The sequence below is a fragment of the Verruconis gallopava genome, assembly GCF_000836295.1.
Source record: "Verruconis gallopava strain CBS 43764 unplaced genomic scaffold supercont1.24, whole genome shotgun sequence".
In the NCBI taxonomy this organism is placed as follows: Eukaryota; Fungi; Ascomycota; class Dothideomycetes; order Venturiales; family Sympoventuriaceae; genus Verruconis; species Verruconis gallopava.
The window spans coordinates 132127-152686 of record NW_015622160.1 but is presented as its reverse complement, the minus strand read 5'-3'; the positions used below and the strand labels follow the sequence as shown (position 1 = coordinate 152686).

Sequence of the window (20560 nt, the reverse complement as noted above, 5' to 3'; positions counted from 1 at the left end):
TGCCCCTTTAGTCGAAGTGGAATGTGGTTAGAACGAAGTCATATATGATCGGGTGCATCATAGGGTACAAAAGAAGATCTAAAGTCGTATCGAAGATGGACTCAGCAAAGATGTAGTGTCAGTTGGGAACTCGCCGGTAGTGCTAGCGCCAACGATAGGCAAAGCGCAGAGGATGTGTGCGTAGACAGAGCTCAGCTTCTAGAACGATTGAACAATAATCTATATTTCCCTTAGGCTTCGCATTTAGATACATAATCGAGTTCAGGAGCCTGCCAAAAGCAACAGTCTGGTTGCCAGAATGGAAGGATCATAGGCTATTCTTGATCAAGTTGCTTTTGCCTGTACACAACATTGATTTCTACCTGCTATTGCTGAAGCCATCGCGCCCTGCTTTAACATTGTTACATTCAACACTCGAGGTTGGTAAGCAGCGAGATATTTCAACCGAAGAAGAGATTTTCGTATTTGCTCAAAACCTCCTCGAAATTTTGACTTCAACACCCACGCTGATGGAGAGACATCAATGAGATCTTGAAGACAGTTGATCTGACAAAGGTATATGATAGACTGTGCACAGCGTTTATTCGTGCTCAAAAACTTGCGAATTCGAGTCTGATTGATAGGAAGATGACCAATGGCGTCAACATCCAGAGCACAGGCAGCGAAGATAGAATTCCTCCCGTAGGGGTTGATTCCGTATGTAATAAGATTCCACACCTGAGATAAAGGCCAACTTTATTGATTGCAAATATATCAGCGTGCTTGATTTCAAAGGATGGTCATAATGCGTGAGTTAACACCAACCGCTGTCGCAGTCGAAATCTCAACTTCGCCATTTCCAGTTCATTTGCCTAAAAGCGGGATGTGAATTTGTCAACTTCAGGAGTTTAATCATAGAATAATCTACTAGAGTACGACGAAAGCCCGACATGCCTTCTCATGCTTGTTTCATTCAGTTGGTGATACCTGGCAACTGCTAGGCAGTGCCTACGCTATCTACAACAAAGCGGAGACCACCCAGACTGGAAGGCACATTGCTTGCACCAAGATCAGATTGCTCTGCTCTACATGAGCTCAATACCGTGATGCAGAATGGAGCTAAGATCTCCAATGAACGGCTTGGCGAATACCACACGGACACTTGCACAGCTACAATTCGCACTTCCACATCAGTGACGCTGAAGATCTGTTGATCACAGGCGTTGATAGCCATTCGATAGCCTGTCGGCGTGCCATTAGGTCATACTGTCGAATACTTGCAACTCGATGGTACGCGTTCGCAAACGGGGAAACGAAGATAGGAGCGGCATGGAAAAACGAAAAAACAAAAAGAAGAAAAAATATAAAATAAAAGTAAAAATAAAAAAAAAAAGAAGACGTGCATAACTCACGTAGCAGTCATTATGAGACGACTTTGTCTTCGTCTTTTTTTTTAAATTTTTTTTTTGGGTCGCGTTCGAGGAAACTTCAGAACGATCCATGGTAAAAACTTCAGGACCTAAAAGCTGTTGAAAGCGTGATAACATAGCCTGAACCTAGCCCAGACTCAATAGTCAATACATTGCAGCATGGGTGAGAATCCAATGACCAGCTTCTTACTGTAGATACTTCAGTTTACCGTCGATATACATGTTGCATTTCACGAATGTTGCGACTTGCACGTCGTAATCACATGACAAGAGTTGGTTTTGCTTGCGTCTCATTGGCAGGAAGACTAACAACAAATGAAATAACCTCGAGAATATTAGGGAAACAACAATGACGATCTGTCTCTTTGGATGACCAGGGCGCGAAAGAAGCATAGATTGCAAGAAACACTTCACGGAAAAGACCATACTTGCGCCTTTTGAGAAGTCCAACTTCATTGTATCCATAGAACGGTGTGCTGTCCTGTTGTAGACAAAGGAGTCCAACTTAGACAATTGTCACCCATCGCGCTCGGATTTGGCCAATAGAAGAAGCGCATATACGTGGTCTCACAAAATCTGCCCCTTCCGGGACATATCAAGGAATTTTCAGCCTTGAGGGACACAAAAACAGGTTGATGACGCTGATGTACGCTTGGGGTGAAGATCTTCATTTCCTTGAGTCTACGCAATTCAGAAGGATCGACGCGTGCCTCGATCTCAGATCGATTGGAGCGGGTAGCCCAGAGGAATCTCCTGGAGAAAGCATCTCTGATCGCGCCTGTGGACCTGCTCGGCCGGCAGCGCATGGCAGGGGTCGCTCAGCTCCTCAAGCGCGCTGTTCGACTCGCGCGACTGACACTCGGGGCTGCCGTAGCGGGTCATTAGGTTACGCGTCCTGCGTCTGTGACTGCTCTGAGGCTCTTCTGGATGAAAAACGATTTTGGTCGTCGCGTTCGCAGGGATGGGCTAGGTCTGGACATGCAAAAGAAAAAGTGGATTATTTACACCGTGGGTTCTGCCTGGAGAAAGCTCAGGCGGGTCACAGCGCCCAACGGCAGCTGAAGGTGTGCTCATTTCGGCTGTCGAATGTGGATCATCCAAACCGGCTCGAGATGGGAGGGGGATAATTTTCGGCCGCGGAAGAAAACAGCAGAGGATTTGAACGGCTTCATCAGGTCAAGCAGCGTGATTCGAAAACATGTTCGCGTTTTCTGCGTTGAGCCATTGCTCGAAGGGAAGCAAAACATGGGATGAGTTGATCCGTGCCAATGGAACATGACATCCTGGACAAAGTCATTCTAATCTATGTTTATCAGCTCTGACCCACGTTCATCTCCCGCAAGCGAGAGCACGTGGAGATCTAAGCCGGTTTGGTGGGAGAACTTGCCAGGAGAATGTCTGCTCTCTGAGAAGGCTGGGCTAAGAACGCCACACGACATTGCCTCTTGTGGAACGACTCCACATCAAAAGGGGCAATGAGCGGCACGGGGAATTTTGTTTTGGACGACAAGTCTGTGTTCGCCGCTTTGACTCGCCGCTTCGAGGATACCACGACGTATCGACGGCACATTAATAATGGACTTTCATGCTCGCGTTACGATGTGTCCTTGATATGATTGATCTAAGAATAGCGCTCACGAGCCCTGCCTCGGTCCTTCCTATCTACAACTAGTCGACTTCCAAAGCTGCGCTATTTGTGTAGACAAAGTGCTGTCATCTCGTTTCCGCAGAGTCTGCGGATCAGTCGAAATGCATGATAGACGGAGGCTCCACAACAGACTGTCTGGGCTGTCAAGCCCGGCACTTAGCATACTGAGAGATCAACCGAACTTGAGGGCCGTATGTTCCTGCATTGTGGCGCTGCCGGTCAACTTAATCTAGCTAGTATAATGATCCAGGAACCTTGACATTTGCAGCGATGGCTTCGCAAAAGCATCACATACGCGCGCGGTCTCAATCGAACGTGATCATTATTGGTCAATTTCTACCAAGCATCACCGCCTCTCCAAGGACATGCCCAGGCTAACGCCAGGAGTATTGCCATGGCGTTGTTAGGACGTGGAAGCAAGCTTTATCCTTCAATAGTCCTCACCAAAGGGGTAATGCTCCAACGGCACTGGAAATGGTGTCTGCGAAAGATGTCCAGTTGTATATACCTCAACGATATCGCTCCCTGACTAACATTTCTCTTCTCTCCTTTCCTTAAGACTGCATTCTCTAGTGTAATCACTGCTCAGCTTCTGAGCGTCCATTCGTTTGAACTCAGTCTTCAGTCGTTCGTTATTTCGGAATGCGTTCCAACACGATCCTCTTTGGCGTCAGCCAGTTTGCAGCTTCAGCTGCCGCAATTAACTACAAGTTGATTGACTCGTACACTCCAAGCAACTTCTTCAGCAAGTTTGACTTCTTTACGGGCGACGATGGCACTGGAGGTTTCGCGAATTATCAGACCGAGTCTGGTGCCACTGCTGCTGGCTTGATCAGCACAGGTTCAAGCTCGGTCAAGTTCGGTGCCGACTACTTACACACCGTCTCAACGACCAGCAGCGGTCGTGCGTCTGTTCGTCTCGAAGGAACCACTAATTACGACAAGGGCATCATTGTCGCAGACATTCAGCATATGCCTGGAAATGCATGCGGTGCATGGCCAGCGTTTTGGTCATTCAGCAACCCTTGGCCATACCAAGGTGAAATCGGTAGGCGTTCCCCATGATGATGAACATGCGCAGCGTGTTTAACCCGTCCCTAGACATGATCGAAGGAGTCAACTTCATGACTGAGAATAAGGCTTCTCTTCACACTGGTCTGGGCACCTGCGTTCTCACTGACGAGGGCTCGCTTGAGACGGGTACCGTCGCTGCCACCGATTGCCACACCTTAAACCCGACAACCGGTAAGATAGAGAACACTGGTGGCTGCGGTATTGACTCTGGCAAGCCCAACAGCTTTGGAACTCCCTTCAATGCAGTCAACGGCGGTTACTATATCACCCAGTGGACTGATGATTTCATCAAGGTCTGGTTTTTCGAACGTGCTAACAAGCCTGCAACTCTTGATTGTGACGTTCCCGACGTCAGTACTCTTGGCACTCCGGATATGTACTTCAGCGGTTGTGACTTCGGCTCCCGTATTTCCAACCAGCACCTTGTTTTCAGCACTAACTTCTGTGGTTCGTGGGCTGGTGCCGTCGGCGTGTATGACCAGACATACGCTTTGGGCTGTCCTAATTACAACCTGGATACGCCAGACCTCAACTGCCGCAAATTTGTTGCTGAAAACCCAAGTGCATTTGCCAACCAGTAAGCAGGTCGCAATTTTGTTTCATGCTCTTGTCGCTAAATCCGATGCAGGTACTGGGAGGTCAACTCCATCAAGGTCTATGGCGAGACTACAGATACAGTATCGGGTGCTTGCCATGCCTCATCCTCTGCGTCGGTTTCGTCAGCGCCAGCTTCGTCGGCTCCAGCATCATCTGCTCCCGCCTCATCGGCCCCAGCATCATCTGCTCCAGCTTCGTCGGCCCCAGCATCATCTGCTCCAGCCTCGTCAGCTCCTGCATCGTCCGCACCAGCATCTTCCGCGCCAGCCAGCTCAGCTCCAGTCATTTCAGCACCAGCTGCCGTATCGTCTTCATCTTCTTCAGTTCCGCCATCGACTTCTTCCTTCGCTTCGGTAAGCGCTCGCAACAGCTCTGCCACTTTCAATTTCCCAAGTATCCGTCCAACTGCATCGTCCCATGGAAACGGCGGACATGGTCATGGCGGTTCCATCACCCGACCCGTGCCAAGCGCCAGCGCCACCAAGTCATCAGGCACATATGGTAGCAGCAACAAGTACGAGGGCCACTCGACCTGGGGCAGCAACCAACCAGCGGGCTGCTCCCCAGTGAAGGTTCCTTTCTCGACCACTCTGACCACGAAGATTGTTGATGTGTGCGAGACGGGCTTGACCACCTCAACTCTCACAACCACTGTGAAGTACTGCCCAATGTGCCATGAGAACCCAACTTCACCGTACTGGGGCTTCACCGAGACTGTAAAGGTCTGCAGCACCGGCTGCGCGCCATCGCCAATTTCAGTCACGGTGACCATCCCATGGACTGCTACTCCCGTCTCGGGCGGATCGTGGAATGGCAACCCGTGGAACTCTCCCGCCGCTCCTGCCACGACATCTGCTGCTCCTGGCTGGGGTGTTGGCTCCTGGTCCACTAGCAAGACCACGGCATCAGCGTCCCCTGCGTGGGGTGCTTCTAGCGGTAGCGCCTCTGCGCCAGCCGCTCCGGCTTGGGGTGCTTCCAGCGGTAGCTCTTCGGCTGCTGCTCCGGCTTGGGGTGCTTCCAGCGGCAGCTACTCGGCCGCCGCTGCTCCAGTTTGGTCTGCGTCTGCTGGCTCGTCTGCTGTTGCGGGTGCCTATGGTGCTAAGCCCAGCGGTACCGTTTCGTGGTCGTTGTCCAACGGCACCAGCACCTACAAGCCAGTCCTAGCTTCAACCAACGGTGCCTCGACCACTTTCGCCAGCGTGGTTGTCATGGTTGCTGCTGCTGCTGCGGCTGTTTTCATGTTGTAAACGTCCTTTTTCTAAGCCGATCGTTTCTCTTCTCTGAGCAGGCACCTGTTGTGGTATGATGAATCCATTGTGTATAGAAAGAGGCAAGAGAAACTCAGCCCATTGCAGGGTCATGCTCCAGTATATATATCTATACCCACAGATGTCTACTCGTTCTTCGTTTTTTGATCTGGCATTTTCGCTGCCAATCTACACAAAACTTATATGGGTGTCATAACTATTTAATTTTCCTTAATGATCACGAATAATGCATGGCGAGGCGCCTGGTATAGACACCAATTCATTCGATTGATCTGAGCATGATGTTCATGGCTAGCAACATTTGAAAAGTGAATGTGGACGGGTGATAAACGTGAAATCACCTAGGTGCCCCTAGGTGTCAGGTCATGAATATGTGGCTGTGCTCAATTGTTGTGGCGCCGACCATGCACCCGAGTAGGTCACTGATGAATAATTTCCTCCTTTGCACCAATCGATGTCATCTCAAGTTCCGCATGCTTGGAAGGTAATGACACTCTGTGCAAGAAATCGAGATGACCATCCTAACTACATTTCATGAAGCACCGTCAGTTCGCGGAGTTAATGGTCTCCAGTTCTAGAATGGGCCGGAGTTTAAGTATGCTTGCAAGACCCCGAAACTCCGTCATGGAAACGCAAGCAGCTATCCGCGATAAATTGAATTCCTCGCCAAATCCACTGCCGTCGTCTTCCTTCTCAAATTCTAAATCCAGCTTCGAAATTTCAGCAGCTCTGCTCCATTCTGTGTTTTTTTTTTCCCAAACGTTCAATGCCTTCCTCGCTCACCTTTAATTGCGCTATTGTGACCGGCGGCGCTGGAGGCTTAGGCAGAGGGATCGCAGAGTATCTCCTCAAGGCGGGAAAGAAGGTGATATTGGTTGGGCGAACGGAGTCAAAGCTAGAAAAGACGCATAAAGAAATTGGATCGGCCGGTTCGACCTCGCCACAGTTTGGGCAAACGGATATGCTAACGAAGGGCAAAAGGATACTATGTGCTCGACACGGGAGACGTAGATAGCGACGCCATTGCCAAGTTCGTGGCCCAAGTGACCGAGGAGCATCCCGACGTCGACTGTCTGATCAACAACGCGGGCATTCAGAAGCCTCTGTTCGCGACAAAAATGGCGCCAGAGGACTTCATGCGTCTCGGCACCAGCGAGATGAACATCAACATCCGTGGGCCCATCGCGCTGGCTCTGCACATGCTCCCCCATCTGAAGTCCAAACAAAATCCTTGCATCATGAACGTGACCTCTGGCCTGGCCTACGTCCCTGTCCTCGCCTCATGCCCTGTCTACTGCGCGACCAAAGCCTTCATGCACAGTTTCACCATGAACCTGCGCACGCAGCTTGAATTTGATGACAGCACGAAGCACATCAATGTGATTGAAATCGTACCGCCCCAGGTTGAGTCGGATCTTCATCGAGACCATAGTGATCCTGATAACAACAAGAGAACCAAAAGTCCTACATCCATGTCCCTGGAAGCATTTATAGCCGATGTTGCGGAAGGCTGGGAAGCGGGTGACACTACAGTTGCAGCAGGGATGGCAAAGATGGGTGTGAAAGCGTGGTTCAAACAGTTTGGAGAAATATACGAGCAGCGAAAAAAGATGGACGCATAGCGACTAGCAGCTCAATCCCATCCATAGACGGGATTCCATAGTATAAGAAGGATAAAGAATGACTGCAAAAAGACAGGATCCATGTCTAACGATGTTCAGCACGGTCTTTTTCCGCGCAGTTCGCCAGCGATGCATTTCATGTTGACGGAAGAATGTTCTCAAGGATCCAAGCGCAAGTCTTTCCAAGCGACGAGACACCAATCTAGGACTGTGTGGTGGTATACTACAGATGCATCTTCCCTGCTTTCTTCCTCCCTACCATCTTTTCTGTATTCGGTACTGCTGATCACGCCGCCAACGCAAGAAAATGCGCCCGAACAGGTGCGTCTATCTTTTCGACTTCTGTGACCTAAATAAGAATGAAGAGCCGCATAAGCAGCCTCTTGTCATCACGATTCATTTTTCTTCTCACTGCCTTCAACTTCCTTGTCGTCCCCCTTTTCCAGAGACGTGCGAGTCTGCGTTGGATTCTGTTGTGACACAGACGATTCAGATGATGTCTTCACCGCCGCAGATCGCGGCTTTTTCAACTCCTCGGGGAATACTTCAGAAAAAAGATCCGGAAGAAATCTATCAAGTCTCTTCCATGTCTCATTCCACAGGGCTTCACGCTCTCTGTTTTCTGCTGGCGGGACAAGGATGCCCTGGCTCGAGAGCACAAGTAGAATGTTCTTCGTGTTCTCGGCAATAGCTTCTTCCTGTAGACAAATGATCAGCTCCTGTTTCTTAAAGTTCACAATTCTGAACACAGCTCTCCTTAAGGAAACTTATATTCTCGCGCAGACGGACATACCAAGGTGTCACCTTGTCCACTCTTGATTAACCGCTCCATTACCTGGAGAATCTTTGCCCACAACTTTACCAAACCTGGCCATTCACTCAGTGCCCCGATATAATATAAGAAGACCTTGCACAAGATTTGAGCAGCCTGAATCCTCGTCTCAGCCATGCCCTGTAAATCCGTTGCGACGACCTCAGGTTTAAGTAATTGCCCAATGAGTGGGAAAAGGATCTCGTCAAAAATAGCTTTCCACTCCCTGTCTCTGTCTCCGACCTCTGGAACTAGTGAGGCGTGAAGGAGAGTTTGCTGAAGCATTGCAAAAGCACGATGTCTCATCTCTCGACAGGGGTTGAGACATTGTTTCGTAAGGGCACGGAAAATAGGGCTCCAGTATGCGGTCCAAGCCTCTCCAGGTTCTAGATGTGACTGTTGGATGAAAGATGGGACGCGCGCAGTCATTGAGTGAACCAGACTTAGTGCTTGATAACCTCGTGCAACCTCGTCTCTGTGCTTTGGCTTGGGCATCTTGGAACCTTTGCCTCTTTGCTTCAGCGCCTCATCTCGTCTCCGTTCATCGACTGCACCCACAGATGCTGCAGTGGCAAAGTCATCAAGCAATGCGATCGTCTTTTCATAATTGTCCGCTGTGATGACACTTTGTCCTGCGTTACCCATTTCTTCCAGAACGGTGAAAACATGCGGCGCAACTGTGGAAATGGCATGTAGTTTATGCAGAATATCCCAAAAGTCAGGAGATGTGGCCATCTCGCTGCGCAGTGACGCAGATGCGTGCATACACTCTGAGATTCCCTTGATGAGTGGTTCTGCGCAATGCTGTAGCAGCTCGTCATCAAATGCAGCAAATGCGTGAAGTAAGACAGGCGCTCTCAAGAAATCATGCTCGTCGCTCACACGCAAGAGTTGGAGGAGGTAGTATACTAGCCTACTGACAGTCACATAGTGCAGGTCTGCAACGTTTCTTAGAACTGTCTGTAGTGCGACTGCCACATCCTTGCCCAATTCTGCAGCTGTTGCGGCGTCCCGTACGGCCAGCAATGTACTTAGCTCAAGAACCCAAACCAGCGTTGGATCGTAGGTCGGGGCGTTCGCCTTTCGTTTGTTTACCGGTCGTGGAGATAGTGGAGGTACATTCTCGCTCTTGACAACAATGACCCTTGGGCTGCTGTCCTCTGGAATCTGGCTAAGCAACGTGTCAACAAGTGACCTCAGACTCTCCACGGATAATGTTCCGATCCGTCGTATCAAGTCTTCAAAATGGCATTCCGATATGCAGTCCACCGCACTGAGCGTGTTTTCAATCTCCTGCTCACTTGGCTCTGGGGGCTCGTCATTCGCGAAGCTTGACACGTAACTGGAAAGCGCAGAAAGCAAACCACCTTCAGCTTGTCTCTGCTCACGATCAACTACTGCCGCGGGTGGATGCAGCGGAATAGGTGGGAGATCAAACTCATTTGTGGAGATTGCTTTGAAATGAGCAGGAATCAGTGAGTTGACAAAGAGATTGAGCATAATTTTGACGATGTGCTCCCATCCATCTCGAAGGAAGTCTTCATTGCCTTCAAGTGCGCGGAACAACATGACTGCGGCCTGTTGAGCTCTGTCGTCACGTCCAAAACGTACCGCCGTCTCGCTGACCATGATACGCTTATCGTCCTCAGTCGGAACCTCTGTGTTCAGGCTAGTACTGGGCAGGAGATTCGGCGCCAGAGTGCTGATGCTGCTTAGAGAGAACACAATCTGGTCTAGACAAGCGGTGATCCCGTGTCGAGATGCTATGTGTGCACATTGTGCAAATCCAATGAACACTCGCGAAAAAACCGCGTCCTCGCTCGCAGACTTGAATACGTAGGACAGGGTAGCAACGATAGGTCGCCATGTCGCGGCGAACATATCCGCGTCGAAAATATTCGTGTTACACACTGTCAAATCACTTGCTGACTGAATCTTGACTAACAACTCCTTCCAGGCATGGTCGTATGCGTTCTTGTTGTTGTGCTCTTCTGGCAAAATGATTTCATTCGTCTTAATACTTGTGAATATATTCAGCAGGTATTCTGGGTCGAAATCTTTTGGTTTGCCTTCCTCATCAGTTCCGTTTGTGCCTCGCAGGTTGCGCATGAAATCTTCGGGTGCCATTCGTTTCTGTTTGCTTAGTGTAGGGTTGTGCTGATCCGTGTTCAGCATGATTATTGCGTAGCAAAGTACAAGGACGCAGTCAGCATTTGCGATGTTATCGTGATTTCCATCTTCGATATATTTCTTGCTGAATACCGTGATAATGCGCTCGATTAACTGCGACTCGCCTGGCAGGCGGAAAGTGTACAGCATTTCGCGCAAGCTCTCTTCCACTGTTTTGCCGCTGAAATCAAAGAGGTCAATGAAGGCGACAAGAATTCGCTCGTTCTCTCGTTTCGTCAAGAATTCGCCTAGAGTCTTCTTGTCAACAAGTGCGGTGCTTCGGACGAAGCGAGCGATATGCGTAGGGTCATCGACATTCTCAATGACTCCTTCCTTTCCGAGGAATGCAATGCCTGCTTTTGGATTCTCGTTGAACTTGTTCGTCCCACGAATGATGATTTTCTTCAAGTCTCGTTGTTGCCGTAGTTTCTCCAAGGACGGGAGGCCTTCCGTGACTGGCGGATCATCCAGTCGATCATCTATCGTCTGGACAAAGCCTAATAGAGCATCTAGGCACAATGGCGGCACGTTGGTTGTGCTCCAGACATGAGCATCTGGGAATGCATTTCGTGACAGCAAGCCCACCATGTCTGCGCACAAGTCATGCCTGTCAATTTCGCAGTCATAGTTGACGAACAATTCAGTCATGAAACCAGGTAACCTAACCAGAGCACCGATACTCTCCACCATGGCTTCTTTCGCATCTGGTTTGCGCGCCCCGCCTTCGAGACCAAGCCGTGCCCTGTCCTTGACGGGTACAGGAGTAGAGCGTCCACTGCTATTTTGTTGCAGTGATGGGATAGGTTTGATGGAGCTTGGTGCTAAAGGAACACCTTCGTAGAGTCTGGGGTCAATGTTGGGATCATGAGGTATCTCTGCTCGTGGATACAAGCACGAAACTAGATAGTCCAGATAGAGCTCCTGCTGCAGCTTGAGAACCGACCGACATGTTGCGATAAGTGTGACAGCAACTCGCAATGATTCACTAAGTACCGCCATATTTTCAGACCGCACTAGTTGGAACAGGTGCCTGCACAAAGTGTCCTTGGCTAGGAACGCTAAGCTCGGATGGCTTGCAATAGACGGTCCTGCAACTTCAAGAGCAACGTTTACCATGCGGAGTGCCATGACACGATGTGTATCCGTATATTCCTTCGCATTAGGATCCAACAAATCCACTAAACTCCTGAAGAGCTCTTTGATCGAAGGCAAGGAATAGGGTTTGATATGTCCATCATCTTCACCCGATTCTGCCACACCGGCAGTCAAGTCAAGTGTACTGCTAGATGGATCTTGGGGAGCTTTCTCCGTGCCCAGCAACGGCGCCTTTTCACGTTCCGGCCCGTCTAGAGATGGTTTCGCACTGCCATTGGTCTCGACACCATCTGCAACGAGTGTGGTTTGGCTACCATTGGTATTAGCTGACACACTGGAAGATGCAGGTTCCATCTTCACGCTGTCCATGGTAGCTCTGGTTTGATCATCCAAAGCGCCGGGCTCATCCCCAGCCTCCCACTCCAAGTACTTTAGCCTCTGAAAAATGACTTGACACATGCTGACCATCATAATTTCCACGCTACGCTGTAGCAGTTGCGTCCGCATAGGGTCACAACACATGTTCAAGCCTGCCTCCATAATACTGCACACACTCTCGTCGCTAAGAATGTCACCCACAGGCCCTGAGATCAGAGCTTCCATCAGCTTGAGTATTCGCATAAATACCACTTCGTCCGCGGCATTTTGCTGACTCGGTGGGAACCGGCAGTGCGTTATAGCTGCGGCGAGCAGCTGCATTGCGGGAGACAGCCTTGGTGAATCTCCTCCAATAACGCCGTACGATAGGAATTTGGTGACCGCTATCAGTGCCAGCGATGTGATGCTAGCACTCGTCGAGCTGCTGCGGATTACCTGCAAGAAAGGGTGTAGCAGGCTGGGCGTGTCAAAGCTCTTTATATCCTTACATGCCCTCAAGTCGCTTCGTAGCTTTGTGAATGCAGCGATGAGCGGATTGTCTTTGACCTCTTTCCCCCTCTTGCTCCTGCTGCCCCATCTCCAACCTCCGTCGTCTTCGTCCTGGATCACGGGAGCAACGACCCTGCGTGTGTTGGTGTCCAGAGGTAAAGCCTGATTCGGTCCCCCGCCGAGGATGGCAGAAACAGAGGATTGGGCCCACCATGGGTGCTTGCGCATAGCAGAGGTAACGGTGATGCATTCTGTTATAACGAGTGCGACTGGGTCGACAGCGATAGTTATGGGTGCGTGTCGCGTAAGCGTTGGAGGGAGGGGAGAGGATTCCGGGGCCGCCGTCGCTGCTGTATTCGGCGCCACGTTCTGACGTATAGCCATGTTCTTCAGCCGGATTTTTATATACGTAACGTATGGTCTTGTGGAAGTAAGGCCCCGTTGCCTCTACTTGCGGCAGCCCGTTGCAGCGGCGACAGTGGTTTTAAACAGTCAACATGTGGCAAGTGGAATCCGCTTTCATGTCTCCCAGGCAATGGTCGGGTGCGCTATTAAGAATTAGGAATACGCGGCGTGGGATTCCAGATGGTAGGAATTAGAAGAGCAGACGAGAGCATTCAACGGTGGCTCTTTGCACCCAAGGTAGGTCAAGGTGGACTTTGTGAAAGGGTCCAAAATGAACGTCGCGATTACTACTTCTGGTTAGACCCGGTCAGCCTACCTTCCCTGGAAACAACGAGTAAGTCAAGGTAACATAGGTGCAACTGTCAGAGACACGAGAATTGCACGTGCCGGGCACTCTACAAATGACTCCAATGCTCTGGAGCCACAAGAAACGCGTCGCTACGGCACACGCAGACTCTGCAGCTCACTCCACTCGCTGCTCTTGCTCGACCTGTAGGTCATGAACGAGGCTGGGCAATATACTAAACTACATCGACCGACGTTTTCGGGATGGGAAGTGCACTTGACCATGGCGGTAAACGTACTTCACGTTCAACTGTGTTGTTCCCACGCTGCTTTTGCACAGGTGTAAACGATACTAGCTTTTTCTATTCTTACAACGCCATGATCCGTCGTTATCGCAAGCGACGCTGTAGTTCGCTGCGTTACAGTCCTTGGATGTTCTACACGAAGAGCAGGCGGGTTTTTTTGTTCTCTTTTGAACCCGTCACTCAGTAAAAGCCACACAAAAAAGGGTCCTGCCATACTCCCACCAATGAAAACACCGTGTCCCATGCGCAAATATGATATAAGTATACGTATGAGCTTATACGCATTCGCTGCTTTATCAGCGGTTGCGGTAGGCCTGTCATGTATCATGATGTCCGGTCTCTCCATACGGGGTAGGAAGAAGGAGCTTATGCGTCCTTCGCCTTCTCCTTCTCGGAGCTCCTGGGGTGGAATTAGCAAGCCAAAGTTTGAGGCGCACATTGCACTAAGACACATACTTTTCTCCGCTCCTCTCGTCCGCATCACTCTTTTGTTGCAATGTTGGACCTTTAGGCTTCTTCTCCTCGCTATTCTTCTTCCCCGCTTCAAGCTGCTGCTTCTTTACACTCTTCTCAACGCGGTCTTTCATCGCAATATTCTTGATGTCGTTCTTGTCCTTATCCCATTGGCCGGATGGGTTCTCAAACTGCTCATTGATCTTTGCGAGGCGCTCCTTTTCTGCCTTCTCCTTCTTTTCCTTCTCCTTACGCTCCTTTTCCATTTCTTCCATATGTTTCATGTCCTCTACAGAAGGCTCGTACAAGTGCCAGATTGTGTAGTGGGGCAGACCAACCACCGAGAATTGCATCCGCTTTGCCATCTGAGTCTCTTCGTTAGCGCTAGCCAGATAATGAGTGCAGAACGATCATGCTTGCCTTGCCGAAGCCCTCTGTCTCTGCGTGCTTTTCGAAACTGAACGCTGGAAAGTGCACACCCGCTCTAAAAACCTTCGCCTTGGCCAGGATACTGACACCTCCCACACCATCTAGTTCCATCTCCATATCAGGATCGCCATATGGATCGCGAAGATACGCCAGATGCGGTCGCCACGTCGCATATTCTGCATAGCCTTCAACGATGACAGCATCCTCATCAAGAGTGTCCGCCAATGCGAGAGCTGTCTCTGATTCCTGCCATGAGTTCAAATCGTACGGTTGCTCGCCTCCAAGCCAGTCCGGTAGAGGCCTCCAAACATCTGTGAAGGTTGCTCAGTCAGCCGGTGGGTCTAATCACGGGACGGAGAATGCGCAATAGAGAACGTACTAGGAACGATGATATCTTTGTTATGCCTCATCAAATCCTCCAAAATTGTGACCGGTGCAGTCTCGACATCCACATCCCTCCAGTAGACCCAGCTGTGCGTCGGTCTCAGAGCCGCACTGAGCAGCCAATTGCGTGCCTGAGCCATGCTCTTTCGTCTACTAGCCTGTGCCGCAAATCCATGTCGACTTTCGACGTCCTGCTTAACCTTCTGTCCAAAATCCTTCTCCATGATGCTGATCTCGCCATACCTCTGTTTGGGGTTCTCGTGTGCTTGGAGTTCCTCCAATAGTTCTGAGAGAAGGGACAGTGTATTGTCCTTCGAATCGCCGACCAAGAAGGCCAGGTCGATGAGATTGTGCGGATACGTCAGGTTGCGAAGATGCGAGAAGAACATGGGGAGATGGGGAGCAGCGTCTCTCAGCGGCGCGCACAGCAGTATCCGCTCCTCGCGCTCCCAGCCTCTGGCTGTGCCCTGGACGTTGTTCAAGTCATAGTAGCGTACTGTCTCAAGCTGGAAGTCGTCTCCCCCTGCACTTAGAATCCCGAAGCTCAAACTGCCCACGAGGAACGCCCGTAGCCCAGGAGAAAAAAATGAAATGACCGCAAGCAAGCCACATCCTAACAGAGCAAGCCGTAGTATAAGTTGTCTTCGTCGCCGCAGGGCAGGTGTGTGATTTCGCGGCTGGAACTTATGGCTCGAAAAGTTGAATTGCGAATGGGTGCTGCCGCTATACGGGTACGCACCGCTGCCGCCGCCGGAGTAGCTGGAGCGCAGCATCTTCCCCTTGGAGGGCGAGGAGCTGCTGTACAGTGGAAGCATGCAGCAAGCGGAGCGAGCGAGCAAGATGCCTTCTTCCTCGTGGTATGTACTGTTGCAACTGCCGCCTTTTGCTCCTGACACCCTGGCCCGCCTCGGGGGGGAGGATGGATGCGGCAAACGCTCTACGTTAGCGCCACTATCTTCGTTGTCCAGAGATAAGGAATCCGCCTCTTTCAGGCATAAATCGAAACGAACACGGTTGTGTAGCGAGCGAAAGGAATTGGAGGAGAGCGTAGGAAGCGGGCACCAAATGTTGTGTATGTGGTGATTGCACACCGTCCGCGATTGCTCGCGCCCCGTTTGGGAAGGCTGCCGCTGCACTAGCCAGATACGGGCGCCGATGGCCTCTTTACGGCTGCAGACAAGCCCGGCCGGTTGATATGAAGACTGGATGGAAAAAGATGAGAGGCCCAAAATGCGCGGGACCGGACGTTCACATGGGGATGCAAAGTGAGCGACCCACCGAGAGAGTTGATGTTCTTTACGAGGTGGAACGCCGAAAGTCCGTAACACCGCCCTTAACGGCTGAATTTAGCAGAAAACGCTTACGTGGAACCCGCCGTAGTACATCAGATCGATAACCTAAAGCCACGGCCTGGACGATCGCGCAGTGCTCACAAGATACTAATGATGCTTTCGCTCAATTCGGGCAGCCATGCGTGTTCAGTCTGCCCTGTGGTTCTTCACTTCTCCAGCTGTCTCCATAGAATAAAGAGCCCTTTAATTTGCATGGTGCACAGGGACGAGGCTCTGTTCAGCTGCCGAAGATCGCGCCTCATCCAGCCACAGATTGGCCGTCTCAAATCGGATTTCACGAAACTCCCATCCACACGATCATCGCCTTCACTGCCTGGCCATTTTCAACGGAACAGTTTTCCACGTCAAACAATCCCTGATCCAGTTGTATGATCAAGCAATACTTGCTCGCTCTACCACGCACGTTACATCTTCATCCCGAAAGAGCTTTTACAGGAAGTCCATCATGAGTGGACAAGAAAGGCGCGGTCATGACGCCGTGAAAAATCGAAGACATGTGCGTGGATCTAACTACAGATATGGTCGAGGTTGCGGACAAGAGAACCCACAGGGTAAGATGGAATCTGTCCCATCAGCACAACAAGTCGTCTCTGGTGCTGGGGTATCCATCATCCTGAAAATCGATCAGCCCACAGGTAGACAAGTGCAAGGCATAGTCGCAGAAGTGCTTGGTAGAGGCGACCATCCACGTGGTATCAAAGTAAGACTTGTCGATGGACGTGTAGGTCGCGTCCAGTCCATCGTGTCCGAGGAAGAGGCAAAGCTAGCGTCTGCTGGGTTGTCAAATCTGGGTCGTAATGGTGAACCTGCAGGAGATGTCACTACTCAAGCAGTGACGATGCGAGGATCCAAGGCTCGGTCCAGGGATGTACGATTCAACAACGCTTACCATTATGAGTCAAGCCAAGCGGAGAGGGAGACTATCAACTTGATGGACTACGTTAAGAAGAAGCCCGCAAAAGCGGGGAAGTCGAACCCCGTGCAAATGACATGGGGTGAGAGAGAAGCGATAGCACACGTTGATGGCAATCCAACCCAAAGTATTCTTTGCCCGGTCTGTGGCGACTTCGAAGGCGACGAAGAAGCAGTCGCACACCACGTGAGCAGCCACTTTGAAGAGCCTTAGCAATGACAGGGCCGCTCCAAGTTCATGCGTTAATCACGCTTATGCGTACGACCCTAGGATGCTGAGAGACCTGTTTGGAGAATTGATTCAATCAGTCACACGCAGCTACATTATGCGTTGACTTTATTGGACCCTTGTTTCAATCATTCAAAGCGAAGCTTTCGAGGAGTAGGCAGAACAGGGCTCCCCCTGGCGATTCTCTCGACAAAATGGGCGAGAAACTGCTCTTTGTGGCCCAGAACCTGGCATATAAGTTTATGCTGTATACGATTGAAGGCAGTGAGGGGAGCGGCATTTACAAGAAGGCACCCTCTCACTCCACACTTAAATTCCGAACGCGTCCAGTTCACTTACATGTCGCCTCTTTCGCGCTGCACCGTGATTCGAGGTGAACGGAAAAGCTTGAAAATACATTATTTGAATGTGTAGGCGAACCTTAGGTGTCTGTCCAGAACGACATAAACATGAGGAGCCTTCTAACTGTGCTATCGCTCCTCTCGGTTGTGTAAGCTCTCCACTCTGCATGTCGTATCGTCCCTCCACAGCTGACCCTTGCCTAATAGTTTCGCGCAAAGCCAGCTTCTCAAACGTTGTGTCCAATGCCCCAGCGAAATACCCACATGCCCGTCCTGTGCCGCCGACGAGGTATGCCAACAGACTGTCCAAAGCTGTGAGACTTGCGCATCCGCAGAATGTGTCCAACTCTCTTCGCCTACGGGCTCAGTCGCAACACCTTTTCATGGCCCCCATACGGCTACGTCTTCAGCGTCGGCCTCAGGTGAAACAGAAACCTCTATCATCATGACGTTACCGCCGATAACAACGTCATCGGCCTCAGGGTCTACAAGCACAGAGTCGGCATCGAGTATTCCTTCGTTGATTGGGGGATCGTCTCTCACAGGTCATACATCATCTTTGACTTTGAAATCGACCGCGACAGCATCTTCTTCAACAAGTCCAAGTGCGGTTAGCTCCCCGGGCTCAGTCGGAGCACGTATCATGGCCAACATCGGAGTTTCAGTTACCATTTTACTTGCGGCTAGCTTTTGGTACGTCTGATTTAGTAATTAAATGCATGCATTGTAAATATATAAAATGCTATAATTAGGGCAGGGCATAGTACACGCACGTAAGTGCTGGGCGGATTTGGGGCCGCGCGTAGCATCGCTAAGCAGGATGACACTCTCGAAGCTAAGACACAGCCTCGAAAACAGCACGCGCTAGCACATATGCGGTGACCAAATCGGTACCCTATCGCTACCTTAATAAATACACATTGTCTGCGCAGTTTCTTGGCCTGTAATTCATTATATCCAAACCTCGATCAAATAATCGCACAAGGTACTCTGCCTCAATGGACAAGAGTCACGGGAAAGAACTGAGGACTTCGAGGCTGCTCCTGCGCGGTGCCAAGGATGGTGATGCGCAAAGCTTGTTCGAGTGTTTCTCAGACTACGAGCTGATGAAATACTGGTCCACTCTTCCTCACAAGTCGATCGAGGAGACTGAAGAGTGGGTACAAGGTATGGTTTCGAGTTCGCAGAATGGTTATACCGACTTTGTAATAGTCGATCATCAATCCAATACCGCCATTGGAAAAATAGGTATATGGAGCGGCAGCGAAATAGGCTTCATGATCGCAAGATCACGTTGGAGGCAAGGGCTTGTATCGGAAGCTCTAGCGGCAACTCTGACATATTATTTTAACGATCTTGAACTGGAACAGATCACTGCCGACGTTGATCCGAGGAATGCGGCGTCTATCAACATTCTAAAGAAGTTCGGATTCGAGGTGGTCGGTCAACGCGAAAAGACATTCGAGATCGGTGGAGTCTGGGTGGACAGCCTCGATCTATCTCTGACGAGAGAGCAGTGGAAAAGGCAGTAGAGATGAATCATGCTACCACATTCTGCGGTGTGCCGGCTATGAACGCTTCGATGTTCGCTTTGAGCATCGTGATCAGATTATGCCTCGTACGTTCTCCAAACCACGCAGCATGTGGAGAAAAAGTCAAGTTCAAGGATTGGACATCTGGTGCAAGAAGGGGACTGTCCTTTGCTCCCTCTGCGGGTTCGATTTCGAACACATCGGTTGCGTAGCCTGCGATCAGCCCTTCTTTGAGTGCTGTCACGATAGCACTTTCATCAACGATGCCGCCGCGAGCGATGTTCACGATGACTGCGTGAGGATTCATGGTCTCTAACTCCGCTGTTGAGATCAAATTCAGTGTTTCTGGAGTCTTGGGAACGAGGATCATGAGAACGGTGCTGCGGGCAAGCACTTCCGAGAAGGGGATCCGTCCCTGTGAGCCTTTCTTTTGACCGTTGGCCTTTCGATCAGCCAGGAGTACTTGCATCCTGAGGCCTTTGGCAAGTGCCTCGATTCGTTTGCCTTGGAAAGGATGAGCTGCATAATTTTTTTGAGGGCGAAACTGAGACACATACCGATACCCCCATAGCCAATAATTCCACATATCTCATCTTCACAACTTAGAGGAGCATCTCCTCGTGCAGTCTTCATGTACTTGACTATAGATCCTTTCTCCTTCCACTCGCTTGGCTCTCGAATAACCATATTATGCATCATGACCGTCCGACGTCTCGCAGCAAAATACAGTCCAATGGCGGAATTTGCCACGACGTCAGCACTGGCGTGAGGACAGTTGAAAACAAGAATCCCCCGCGCTTTCGCTGCTTTCATGTCGATATGGTCCGTCCCAGTCGACATTGCCGCGATGGCTTGCAACTTCGGCGTGACTTCGGGGGACAAAATTTCCGCCGTGATTTTGACCACGCTAGTAATGACGATTGTTGCATCTTTGACACGGTCTTTGAGGTCTTCCGCAGAAGTGTTGACATAACTTGTTAGAGTCACAGTGTGGGGTGGCTGCGCAACGATTTCGGGATACTGTACATGTATAGCTTCGAGCCCAACAACATGGTGATGCATTTTTTTTTCTCTTCTAAAAAGAAGAGTTTCGGTTTCAGTTCGTTCGGTCTGCACGATTCGAAACATACACGAGTGCCTTTTGTACCGTCTCTCTTTCGTGCGCCCTATGCAAGTCATCCTCAAAAGTGTGGGTCGCCTGTCGATCAAAACGGGGTTCAACTGACGGAGGAGGTCCAATTCGATAAGCAGAGGCTGTTGCTTACAGCACCACGGTGAGAGCAGTCTATGATCAAATCAAGAAATTTTGAGACATATCACCCTACAAGCTCATTGATTTGAAACAGAAATGCGCAAAGGGATTACTTCTAGCT

At 50.4% G+C, this 20560-nt stretch overlaps 7 protein-coding genes across 7 annotated transcripts; 4 read left to right on the top strand and 3 right to left on the bottom strand.

Moving 5' to 3' along the window:
* Window positions 1-3408: 3408 nt before the first annotated feature.
* PV09_06700 (uncharacterized protein) lies at window positions 3409-6275 on the top strand. Its single transcript, XM_016360381.1, has 3 exons — window positions 3409-4105; window positions 4159-4708; window positions 4760-6275. Exons 1-3 carry the CDS (start codon window positions 3700-3702, stop codon window positions 5973-5975), a joined length of 2172 nt encoding a protein of 723 aa, XP_016211720.1. The 5' UTR covers window positions 3409-3699; the 3' UTR covers window positions 5976-6275.
* Window positions 6276-6585: 310 nt separating this feature from the next.
* PV09_06699 (uncharacterized protein) lies at window positions 6586-7861 on the top strand. The gene is made up of 2 exons (XM_016360380.1): window positions 6586-6925; window positions 6978-7861. Exons 1-2 carry the CDS (start codon window positions 6763-6765, stop codon window positions 7616-7618), a joined length of 804 nt encoding a protein of 267 aa, XP_016211719.1. The 5' UTR covers window positions 6586-6762; the 3' UTR covers window positions 7619-7861.
* PV09_06698 (uncharacterized protein) lies at window positions 7640-13186 on the bottom strand. The gene is made up of 2 exons (XM_016360379.1): window positions 8412-13186; window positions 7640-8316 (listed from the first exon to the last, which is right to left on the bottom strand). The coding sequence occupies exons 1-2, from the start codon at window positions 12942-12944 to the stop codon at window positions 8008-8010; spliced, it is 4842 nt and encodes a 1613-aa protein (XP_016211718.1). The 5' UTR covers window positions 12945-13186; the 3' UTR covers window positions 7640-8007.
* Window positions 13187-13537: 351 nt separating this feature from the next.
* Window positions 13538-16074, bottom strand: PV09_06697 (uncharacterized protein). Its single transcript, XM_016360378.1, has 4 exons — window positions 14817-16074; window positions 14429-14748; window positions 14012-14373; window positions 13538-13955 (listed from the first exon to the last, which is right to left on the bottom strand). Exons 1-4 carry the CDS (start codon window positions 15634-15636, stop codon window positions 13922-13924), a joined length of 1536 nt encoding a protein of 511 aa, XP_016211717.1. The 5' UTR covers window positions 15637-16074; the 3' UTR covers window positions 13538-13921.
* Window positions 16075-16618: 544 nt separating this feature from the next.
* Window positions 16619-17299, top strand: PV09_06696 (uncharacterized protein; the record flags this gene model as incomplete). Its single annotated transcript, XM_016360377.1, has 1 exon — window positions 16619-17299. The coding sequence occupies one exon, from the start codon at window positions 16619-16621 to the stop codon at window positions 17297-17299; it is 681 nt and encodes a 226-aa protein (XP_016211716.1).
* A 1280-nt stretch (window positions 17300-18579) lies between these two features.
* PV09_06694 (uncharacterized protein) lies at window positions 18580-20291 on the bottom strand. Its single transcript, XM_016360375.1, has 2 exons — window positions 19745-20291; window positions 18580-19691 (listed from the first exon to the last, which is right to left on the bottom strand). Exons 1-2 carry the CDS (start codon window positions 20247-20249, stop codon window positions 19195-19197), a joined length of 1002 nt encoding a protein of 333 aa, XP_016211714.1. The 5' UTR covers window positions 20250-20291; the 3' UTR covers window positions 18580-19194.
* On the top strand, window positions 18654-19187 carry PV09_06695 (uncharacterized protein; the record flags this gene model as incomplete). Its single annotated transcript, XM_016360376.1, has 1 exon — window positions 18654-19187. One exon carries the CDS (start codon window positions 18654-18656, stop codon window positions 19185-19187), a length of 534 nt encoding a protein of 177 aa, XP_016211715.1.
* Window positions 20292-20560: the final 269 nt, after the last annotated feature.

Excerpts from the sequence above, each read along its gene's own strand:
- PV09_06698 (XM_016360379.1), bottom strand. The coding sequence starts at position 12,944 with ATGGCTATACGTCAGAACGTGGCGCCGAATACAGCAGCGACGGCGGCC. Across the intron at positions 8,317-8,411 it reads GTGGACAAGGTGACACCTTG|GAAGAAGCTATTGCCGAGAA; the intron begins GTATGTCCGTCT and ends ATTTGTCTACAG.
- PV09_06700 (XM_016360381.1), top strand. The coding sequence starts at position 3,700 with ATGCGTTCCAACACGATCCTCTTTGGCGTCAGCCAGTTTGCAGCTTCA. Across the intron at positions 4,106-4,158 it reads GCCATACCAAGGTGAAATCG|ACATGATCGAAGGAGTCAAC; the intron begins GTAGGCGTTCCC and ends ACCCGTCCCTAG. Across the intron at positions 4,709-4,759 it reads CCAAGTGCATTTGCCAACCA|GTACTGGGAGGTCAACTCCA; the intron begins GTAAGCAGGTCG and ends AATCCGATGCAG.
- PV09_06699 (XM_016360380.1), top strand. The coding sequence starts at position 6,763 with ATGCCTTCCTCGCTCACCTTTAATTGCGCTATTGTGACCGGCGGCGCT. Across the intron at positions 6,926-6,977 it reads TAAAGAAATTGGATCGGCCG|GATACTATGTGCTCGACACG; the intron begins GTTCGACCTCGC and ends GAAGGGCAAAAG.
- PV09_06694 (XM_016360375.1), bottom strand. The coding sequence starts at position 20,249 with ATGCATCACCATGTTGTTGGGCTCGAAGCTATACATGTACAGTATCCC. Across the intron at positions 19,692-19,744 it reads TATTGGCTATGGGGGTATCG|GCAAACGAATCGAGGCACTT; the intron begins GTATGTGTCTCA and ends ATCCTTTCCAAG.
- PV09_06697 (XM_016360378.1), bottom strand. The coding sequence starts at position 15,636 with ATGCTTCCACTGTACAGCAGCTCCTCGCCCTCCAAGGGGAAGATGCTG. Across the intron at positions 14,749-14,816 it reads CAAAGATATCATCGTTCCTA|ATGTTTGGAGGCCTCTACCG; the intron begins GTACGTTCTCTA and ends CAACCTTCACAG. Across the intron at positions 13,956-14,011 it reads GACGAGAGGAGCGGAGAAAA|GAGCTCCGAGAAGGAGAAGG; the intron begins GTATGTGTCTTA and ends ATTCCACCCCAG.